The sequence below is a fragment of the Lacerta agilis genome, chromosome 14 (genome assembly GCF_009819535.1).
Source record: "Lacerta agilis isolate rLacAgi1 chromosome 14, rLacAgi1.pri, whole genome shotgun sequence".
In the NCBI taxonomy this organism is placed as follows: domain Eukaryota; kingdom Metazoa; phylum Chordata; class Lepidosauria; order Squamata; family Lacertidae; genus Lacerta; species Lacerta agilis.
The window spans coordinates 21,317,236-21,327,837 of NC_046325.1; the positions used below are offsets into that span (position 1 = coordinate 21,317,236).

At 46.3% G+C, this 10,602-nt stretch overlaps 1 protein-coding gene across 1 annotated transcript; it reads right to left on the minus strand.

Moving 5' to 3' along the window:
• Positions 1–840: 840 nt before the first annotated feature.
• Positions 841–2,070, minus strand: LOC117057635 (CD276 antigen homolog; the record flags this gene model as incomplete). Its single annotated transcript, XM_033168476.1, has 2 exons — positions 841–996; positions 1,710–2,070. Coding segments are annotated over 2 exons (486 nt in total), but the record flags the coding sequence as incomplete, so codon positions are not given.
• Between the last annotated feature and the right edge of the window lie 8,532 nt (positions 2,071–10,602).

A 10,602-nucleotide genomic window follows, 5' to 3' on the forward strand; every position in this document is an offset into this window, starting at 1 on the left:
ACACTCTGCTCTTCATTCCGTGAGAAAGTTCCCTTTTCTCTGGCACCTTGAAATGTGGGGCAGTGGTCTATGGGGAATCACAAGGAAGTCTAATTTAGCTTGGCATCTAAGGGCACCACCAGAATAGAGTACCCTAATGGATTTTTGTATTTGCAACCAACTACGGAATATAGAGCTGTAGGACTGTACGGTAAAAGTCCCAAGGCAAGGATGTAGGAGTGGGTGAATGCTGTGGATTGGGGTAGTCTACTTGTGCCTGTTCAGATATTACTGGACTCCAGCCTCAGCCAGCATCATCAAGGATGATGGGAATTGTGATCCAGCTACAGTACTGTTAAAATCACAGATTAGTCATCTGTGCTATAAGCCATTTGAGGGGGATTGTACCCTCTGTTGAATTTTTTTGTGTACACCTGCAGACCTTGTGCAGAGGCAGATCTAGGGGAGCATGACTGATTCGGCCACACTGGGCACAGAGCTTCTGGGACACTGCAGCAGGTGACACAACTATGAAATCCTACAGAAGGCTGGATTTGGGCGTCACACGGGACACCACTGAAATGTGAAAAGCCAGGGTCCACCGTTGCCTTGTAATTACTCTGAGCATGTGGATAAATCTCTCTTGGGTCTCAATGCCCCTGCTTTGGTTATAATATTATGTGCACTCATAGGAGCCAACTCCCTGGGGGTTGAGGGATCTTTGCCCCCCAATAAAATGGATGGGCATTGCCATGCAAATGGTGTGTGTGCACTGCATCTTGTGATCGATTATGTGGAGAGGGGCTTACCTGGCCCCCCCAATATTTTATGCAAGTTGGCCCCGCTGTCTGCACTCCACTCCTCACATGAATTCGCTATTAGAGAGAGTGATTTATATGGTACCTTTGTGTTTGAATGTCCAAACAGTGACTGCAAGAGCGAGAAGAGCGAGAAGGAGAAAGACCAATGTCACCCAAAAGGCAGTGGAGGAACAAGAATTCTCTGAGGTACTGTTGCCTGAAAGAAAGAAATGACAGAGAATGAGGGATGCCTTTTTATATGCTGTGATAGTCAGACAATCAGGCAGTACGATTAATCAACTGAAAACCTTTCCATCTATTAAAAATAGGTTCCTAATTGATCAGGCAGCAGATGTTTTAAAAATGTTAACCATTTTAAATGGAACCACTTGAGTTCTGAGATTTTTGGAGTCATTGCCATCTATCCAGGGAATCAGTATCAGTCGTGGCAGCAGGAACTCCAAGGAGGACAACAGAGAGGACTCTGGTAACACATTCAACCAGGTCCTTTCTTTGCTGATTAGATTATGATGTCGCAAAGAGAGTAGTGGGAAATATAGTTGTAAGGGGGCCTGTTTTCCTTTCTTTACCCCCCCCCGGTGCCCACATCAACGAACCAAAAAAGATGAAATGCATCGTGCCACTTTAATTCATCCTACTGAATAGATGACCCAGGTTCCTGCTCAGTTTGCTGAGCAGTCAATAAGTGTTAATGATCAAATTCAAGGCCACTGCTTTCCCCTCTTATGGCTCTTTAAACCAGTCTTGGACTGGGAAGCTTTTCAAAGAGAGGGTGCCTTCAAATAGGACTGTCCTTTGTGAAGGAGAGGTCATCTCTGGTGATTACTGTAGCTTTAAATTTTACACCACAAGTGCAAAAGTTAGGCCCAAGCTATTTCCTCCGTGCCCGTTCTACTTTGTGATTCATACCTTTTGAAGATTCAACAACCAGAACAGTTTGTGTCTGAGCACCCCAGTCTTTGGTCTTGACAATGCAGCTGTAGCTTCCTTCATCAGACTTTTTGGCCATTTTCAGCATCAAGGAAACATTTCCAGTGTCCAGTCCCTCTGTGGCAAACACTGCCCTGGAGTCATAGCCTTGCCCAAATGTTTCCTGGCCAGTGAAAGCTGTGAACTGGTAGATGTTCTCAGTGTTGTCATCTACAGTTTTTTTCCACTGAACTTCCACGTTTTGTGGCAGAGCCCCAGAAGAGCTCTGGCATGGCAAGATGACATCTTGCCCCACATACCCAATAACAAATAGGGCAGAGTTCAGTTCAAAATGGTCTGGGGAAAAAAATCACAAATATTAAAGGCAACAACAGCACCAACATATCTGAGGTTGAAACATTTCCCCAAATGGTACATCTCGCGGTTTGGATTCCCTACAGAAGGGGCAAATATTTTCCCTCCAGATGACTTTGTGTACATGGAGGTGAGCGGTGAGATTGGGGAATATTCTGATTGAGAGGAACAGGCAGCCTTTACAAGGATCTCACTGGATGTATGAACCAGACTTGTCTACAGATATTTGGTGTGCTTGCACTGAATACCATTTTTAAGGTGCATTTTGAGGTTATTTGCTGATGGCTACACTATCTGATTATCACTCTCATGGAAGGAATGAATTAAACGGCCTTGGCCCAGTACAGTGGTGCCCCTCTAGACGAATGCCTCGCTAGACGAAAAACTCGCTAGACGAACGGCATTTGTCTAGCGGAAGCTGCCCCGCAAGACGAAAAAGTCAATGGGGCTGCTTCGCAAGACGAAAAATTTTCGTCTTTTTTTTCGTTTAGCGGAGCGCGGCTGTCATTGCCGCTTCGCTAGACGAAAAAACCGCTAGACGAAAAAACTCGTAGAATGAATTATTTTTGTCTAGCGGGGCACCACTGTATACCTGAAGGAGCTTCTCCACTCCCATCATTTAGCCTGGACACTGAGGTCCAGTTCCAAGGGCCTTCTGGTGGTTCTCTCACTGCGAGAAGTGAAATTACAGGAAACCAGGCAGAGGGCCTTCTTGGTAGTTGCACTCACCCTGTGGAATGTCGGGGTTTGCGTGCTGGAGCTCCTCGTGCACAAACTTGGACTGATCATGCACGAGGTACCAGTTGCGGGGAAAGCGGCCAGCGTTCCGCGTGCTTTTGAGCACGGGCGCCGGCCAAGTCTCACAATCCGAAGGAAGCTGAGTAAGCCAATTGATGACTCCGAAGGTGCATGAGTTCTTAGTTGCCTTCTTAATGAAAAGTTGCCTCGTGAAATAGAATATACCCTGACTCTGAATAGATGGACCAACTTAAGGAAATTAAAATTTTTACTTTAAACCTTTTACTCCCCTTTTACCCCCAAAGGAAGACAGACACCGGTAGTATCTTTAGTGGCTTCGGCAGAACCCGCATAGGCTCGTCCCCTAAGCTAAGTTCTCCTAAGCTTAAAGTCCCTGCGCGCCCAATCTTCCGCGAGGCTAGCTAAATAAGACTAAAACCGAAATATCTTCCGCAAGCCTAGCCCTAGGCTAAACCTAAAAGAAACCTGACTAAGGCTAAACCGAATGATCTTCCGCGATCTAACTCTAACTAAAAGAAAACCCATCCAACCCGTCCAGCCCGCTCCCGATACCCTTAAACTAAACCCTGAACTTAAACTAAGGTAAGAGAACGTCGACTGACTAAACCAAAGAAACCAAGGAAAAACGTGCCTAAGCGGGGGTGCCTCTGCCTTTTATTAGGGAACAAACGTGACATCATCATCAATGCCTCAACCAATAAAATCACTGTTGCTGCCCTCCAAAAAGGCGGGAAGCAAGCTTAACGCTCATTAACAACTTTGAACATGACCGGAACTATAAAATAAAGGCGGATTAATCTCATAAGTGAACCACACTATTCATTCATACTTTCACTTTCGCTTTTGCGCGTAGTGATACCAAAAGTAAATCTCGAAAACCTCATTAAATAACTAAATAAATGTGAATCCATGGCGGATCCGTGAAACGTATTCCAACATATCATCTTTCTTTTTTTGTTTTAAATTAAATTATTTTTGTTTTAGTTATATAAAAAAAAGGTTAAAGACATCATAAGCATTTGTCCTGACATAAACATTACCATTTGTTCTGATATAGACTTTGATATAAACACTACCAACATTATCCATATTCACCTTTTCATAGGAGGAAATACTTGTACAATAATGTAGCAATAAAGTCATGAAAATAACAAACCACTGGCCGAACATAAAAAGTGATCAATCCGATACACTATAAACTTTCTAGGCATATATATATACTTTCGCGTGCAGCGTAAAACAACAAATCACTTCATAGGCATATATACTTTCGCGTGCAGCGTAAAACAACAAATCACTTCCCAAACACAAGAGAGGACCTGATGCAGGTCCAAAATTAAAAATAACGGATAACGACTGCCCAAACATAAGAGAGGTCCCGATCCGGGACCAAAAATAAAATATAACTAGAGCTGGGGCTTCATTGCCTACCCAGACCCCTCCCCCATTTTTTTTAATTTTTATTTGGAAAACTGAGGAAAAATGGATAAGGAAACATAAAAGGTGTGTGGCGCATAAGCTACGGAATCGAGGGAATTTTCAGGAAGGAATTTTTTAAGCTTACCACGGCGACCACAGGTAACGGGGAACTAGGGTCCGATTCCAGAGAAGGGATTTAAGCCACCCACGTACAAGTGTTTCGCTGCAAGAGGGGTTTTAAGCTACCTACATAAAGGTGTCCCAGCCAGGAAGAGGATTTAAACCACCTACATAAGGGCCTTCCATTGAAAGCAGGAAGCAAAGTGGAAAGAGAAGCCGGGAACCTGGTTTACTGCCAAAAGGTAGCATATAGAGGGGGATTTTTCAAAAGAAAAGGGGTACCAAAAGGGTAGGATGTCACCAGACTTGACATATATACTTTGAACAAATCCGAGAATGACCAATTCTTTGACCAAAAGAAAGCATTTCAAATAAGGTATACAAGCGTCAAAACACACATTTTAGACTACAACTTTTGTAAGCACAACGTGGAAATTTAAGATTATTGAAATGAAACATATATGCATGAATATGTCTATGACTAGAACTGCACAAAGGCGATACTGAGACCTTATATAAACATTTTCATATCATCAAAATTGTGACGCTCTAAGTGGAAACCGTTGCAGAAAAGCTTTGTATACATAAACACCCATATCATTAATTACCAAGGTATAAGGAAAACACATGTAACATGCGAGGCGGATATTTCAAAAAGCATACAAAATTGAAAATGCAAGTTTTGTAAATACAATAAAAGTACAGGACAGTTTTCGAACTGCAAAATACACTGGAGAGGAAGATGAAGACGATGAATGAGTTGCCGGTCGTCTTCTACTCAGGTATATACGATCCTGGAACTCAGGAAAAGTTCATGGAACACAGGAAAAGTTCACGAATAAAGTTCTGCATACGAGGGATACAGGAACACCTGTAGAGGAAAGAAGGTTAAGCAAGCAAATCATAGCGATCTGCTAGTGAGTGTGAGAAAGAGTGAAACTGGAACAAATCCAGGCAGCCGGGAACCAGAGGCCGCCCAGAGGCAAACAAAAGGCCTAGGCAGTAGGAGGATAAGGCAAACTGCCCAGAACTGAACTGGTGCTGTTCGTTGAGCACTTTTGAAGAGTTGCTGCATTTGACAGGAAGTTGAGAAGTTAGCGAGTAGCTAACAACCAGAGTTAGACATCACGGCTTGCGATGAAAAGGGAGTATCGAATTTCATGCAAAGTTAATCCAGCGTGTCTTCTAGAGGAGTATGAGAGTTGAACACACAAACAAGGTGTGGGAAATAGGGGTTTCTTCCGCAGAAGCAAGGACAGTCCTCCGCTGAGAAGGATTAAGCAACAAGGGGCTACCGTTGACGATGCAGGTTGGCAAGTACCACGCAGGGGTCTCCCAACTTGGCTTTTCATGGATGCTGAAAAAGGATATTCAGCCTCAACCGGGAGGAGCTGACTCAAAGAACCTGTATAAGAGTCTTTGGTCGATGCAGGAGAAGATACTCCAGAAGAATACCTGAGGGAGATGCGGAGCATTTTTGCAGCAAGGTAGAGAGTAACAAAGAGCAGGTGAAAAGGGTTTGCGGCTTCGGTTGGAAACAGGTATGCTGCAGGAAGTGATGGCAGCAATCTGTAGACACGGTGAGTACCATTCAAAATCAGCCAACAGAATGCCCATGCGAAAGACAGCACGGAACATAGCAAGGAACGTCCCATGGTTGGCGATTGGATCACTAGAGCAGAGGAAAACTCTAACGATGTGAGAGTGCTTGAAGATGCTGCTGAACAGAACTTGTAGACAGGAGAATTCACCTTACCAAGCAGTGAAACTCTCCAGGAGAACTTTGCGATAGGCTTTCTGCAAAGGACAGTTTTAAGACTATCAAGGGAGTGTTCTAAGGTCAATAACTGTGGAGCTTTATCCATGAGGTACTGACGGAGAGTAGAGGGTTGCATACGATCCTGGTGTAGCAGCTCTTTGATTAGGGCCTCTGCTGCAGCGAGCTTTTCTGACGTCAGCGCCCATTGGTCGACCCATACAGGGGGTCCTTCCTTCCAAGTGAGTGGAAGAGCATGTACTGGCGCTGATGCAAAGGCCCACATCAAAAATGTGTATGGACAACAGTTCTTGCTTTAGACAATAAGTCTCTACCCCAAAGGGTGATTGGCACATCCATAACAAGTGGACGGAGCTGCACCATGGAGCCTGAGTCTGACTGGAAGGTAATCGGATGCACGCTCTGGTGGGCGGGTTCAAAACCTCCGACTCCGAAGACTTCCTGGGTGACAGTCGTTGCCCACTGGTCAGGCCAATCCTTTCTGGCGATAACTGTGACATCTGCGCCCGTATCAAGAAGACCCTTGATCTTTCGTCCACCCATTTCTAAGACGAGGTGCGGGCGTTCCTCTGTAATCTTGATTAGCGCCATTGCTGCCTGAGGAGGCAAAGAGTCTACAGGAGCTGTAGGCGTGGAAGTAAGCAAATAGAGTCTGGCAATTTCCAAACCTTTCGTTAGGACACATGGAACAGTTGAGAATCCTGGAATCAGCAACTGCGATGAATCTGTGATTCGAACTAGGCCTGCAGTCAATGTGACTGTGGCAGGGAGGCGATCCATCCTAGGCAGAATAAGGCAAATTGAAGTGTCTGGGAATGGACCACGAATAGATGTTGGCAATTGCTGAGCAAACCATGGATTTGAGAAGTAACAGTCCTCTGTTAAGAAGAGTGGTATACCTGGGACAGAAGAAGCTTCTTGTTCCTCATTGGCAGTGTCTGAAGACATCTTTCTGGCTTCGGGTTTCTTGCACTGCTGAAGTTGGCAACTTTGAAGCTGCTTTGCGTTGAGTTGGCAAACTTGAGGTTCTTCTGTTAGTAAAAGTTGCTGACGCTGTTGAACCTGCTGGCATTCAGTTAGTTGTGCATCAAACTGGCAGGATGGAGCTTCTTCTTTGACACAAGGCAGTCGAAGTTGTTGTTCCTGATAATTGTTTGGTTGTGGCGGGCTGAGCTTAAAAGCTGGAGGTGACACAAAGGTGTGGACATTGTTAACTGGAGTGATGTTTAAGCTTCCACAAGAGGGAGCTGGCTCACTCACTTGTATTCTTTGGCCACATGGAAAGTGATCATCAGCTGGGTTGCTACCTGGATATTGCTGTTTCATCAAGGGCAAATGTCCTTCAATGACAGATTGACCTTGACTCGAAGGTGAGTAAAGCTCAGGTGCTGCAAGGTTGACCTCAGTAGGATGTTTTCTCAACGTTGAAGGCAATTCTGCGATCAGAGACTTGACTGTGATTGCTTGCTGTGAAGCAGGGGTGACATCACTAGGAACTGAAAGGCAGTTAGCAGGAGGTGAACTGAATGCTGTGTTATCTGCCGGAACCCTTTGGATAGGTAAGGCAGATGATGAAACCTCTGGAACCTGAATGTCTGATGAGGTCACATCTTTTCTCTGGACATCTGAAGAGTAGACATCTCTCTGGATCACTCTTTTTTCCTGATGACCTGGATAAGGAGTAGCGTTGTTCATCTTTCTGGGATGGTTGACCTTCATGATGTTCTTGAGCTTGCACCCTATTGTTTTACCGGGGCCGGGGCGCGGCCCGCAGAACCGTTTCCCTGAACTGGAGATGAGGTAGGTGATGTATTCTGTGGATTCAAACGACAATCATTCGCCCAATGAAATCCTTTTTGGCAGATGGGACATCTCTCTGGTGGCTTGGCAGAAGGCCTTGGTGTTGCCGTGCACTGCGACCTGAAATGTCCATCGCCTCCACACCCATAGCACTTCTTGACTGGCGTAGAGCTGTCTTGACGTGGCATCTGTACTGCAGCTGCCAAGAGTTGTGCTTTGTAGGAGTGGGTACCAACATTCTGGCAGACGCGTAGCATCTCAGTCAATGTGGCATCTGGACGAGCTGCAACTGCTGTTAGGGCATTCTTGCAGTCATCGTTGGCATTTTCAAAGGCAAGTTGTTTTGTCAGCATGTTTCTGGCATGACGATCTTCTATTTGGCGTTCCACTGCAACAATCAGGCGATCCACGAAGTCCCCATAAGGCTCCCTTGGACCTTGCCTAACTGCAGCGAATCCTGATACTGAGCTGGCATCTGTGCGATTGGGTAATCTGCGCCAAGCTTTGACTACGATGTCTGCTATGGTGACAAGTGCAGCATCAGGTATGGCTAGCTGTTGATTGAGATTGGAGTAATGTCCTGATCCTGTGAGCATATCTTCTGTGGCGAGTGGTGTTGCACGTCTGGCTGCTACTTCTTTCCACTCTTGCAGGCACAGAAGAGCATCTGTAGGCGACAGGAAGGTGCGAAGTATTAACTTCCAATCAGATGGCAGAAGTCTACTAGTGGACAGTCCTTCAAGTAAACTTCTAGTATAAGGAGCTTGAAGTCCATTTTCGCGTATGGCTTTTCGCAGTTCACGTAGTGTTTCAAAAGGGATGGCTTGATATCTTGCAGGTTGTCCTCCATTTGCACGAATCACTGGAAAGATGTGCATTGGATCAGCGCTAAAGTCTATCTGTCCCAAAGCTGCTTCCAAAGCTTGAGTTCTGCAGATGGGTTGCATCGCTGTTGGATCTGTAGGTGGCATCAGTGAGTTTAAATCTTCTTGATGCTTTCCAAATGATGAGCCACTAGATGGTGCTAAAGAGTCTTTGACATCAGGATGCCTTGAAGATGGCTGACTATGAAGACAAGATGGCTGACTTGAAGTTGGATGAAGACAAGATGGCTGACTTGAAGTTGGAGCATAAGGTTGTTGGCTCTGTACTGCAAGTTCTGGCATCTGGATCATCATTGTTTGGCTTTGCTCTTGTCTTGGAATCTGCATTGGCATTGGAGGTGCTGAAGGGTTGGTAAATTGATGTTGTGCTGCTTGCATTGAAGCTTGGATTGCTGTTGATTGGAAATCAGCTTGCTGCAAAACTGGAGCTGCTGGCTTGAGTGCGGCCTGCAGGGCAGCAGGGTTTGCTGGCAAAAAAGCTGCTTGCTGCTGCTGCTGCTGGATCGCTGGCAAAAGCGCGGCTTGCGATGGAGGAAGCGGGACCGTTGCCTGGAGCGAGGTCCGCGGCTGCTGTTGACTTGAGATCGCTGGCTGGTAAAAGGCCTGCGATGGCTGCTGAGCGACTGGCGGTGGGGCAGTCCGCGGCGGGGCCTGAAAGGCCGACGGCGTCTGCTGCACCGGCACAGGCGGCAATGAATCTGGCAATGACAAATTGGACAAGGGCGAGTGCATGTACGACAACGGGGCCTGAACTGGCTGCTGCGAGGGGGCCGAAAATGGCACAACCACAAGCGGCAGCACAGGGGCACTATTAAGAGCAGAACTTCCCAAATTCACTGTTCCATTAAGCAAAACATTCCTTGGAGCGATTTGTTGAAAGCAGTTTCTTACTTTGCTCCATACCAATTGTACAGGAATTCCGATTTTCGGGTTGGCCATAAATTCTAACCCAATCCTTTCCCATGAAGCTAGATCTTTCGTTCCCTCCTTAGGAACCCAAGGGCAAACTTCCCCAATAGTTTTAACTAAAAGCTCTACTTCTGATTCACAGACAGGGTGACCATTTCTTTTCAAAAGGTACAATAAATCTTCACAAAATTTAATTTGAGCAGTTGAGAGTGAGGAGCCCATTTTTAACACTTTCCAAAAACTTTTCCTCCCCCACCCGTAGGCTTCTACTAGGGGACACCGGTCCTACCCGTAGGCTTTAACCGAAAAACCTGGCACCCGTAGGCTTTCGCCAGAAAACCTCCACCCCCACCCGTGGGCTTCTACTAGGGGCTACCGGCCCTACCCGTAGGCTTTGACCGAAAAACCTGGCACCCGTAGGCTTTCGCCAGAAAACTTCCCTCCCACCCGTAGGCTTCTTTGGGAGACACCGGCCCTACCCGTAGGCTTTGACCGAAAACCCTGGCACCCGTAGGCTTTTGCCAGAAACCCTTCCCACCCGTAGGCTTTAGGGAATACCTTACCCTGCCCGTAGGCTTACACTAAACTCCTTGCCGCTCTACCCGGGGACCCCTTGGGGCAAATTTTACTCTATTTTGGGCAAGCGATGGATTTGCGCTACTGCAGCGAAATCCTGGATGAACCGGGCCGTTATACCTCACCTCTCAACGTCTGTTTCCGAGCCACTTCCGATATGTTGCTTTTAACCGGAGTCTTCGTGGAAGCGATTTTCGACTACGCTTCGCCTCAGAGAGGGGCACCACTTGTCGGGGTTTGCGTGCTGGAGCTCCTCGTGCACAAACTTGGACTG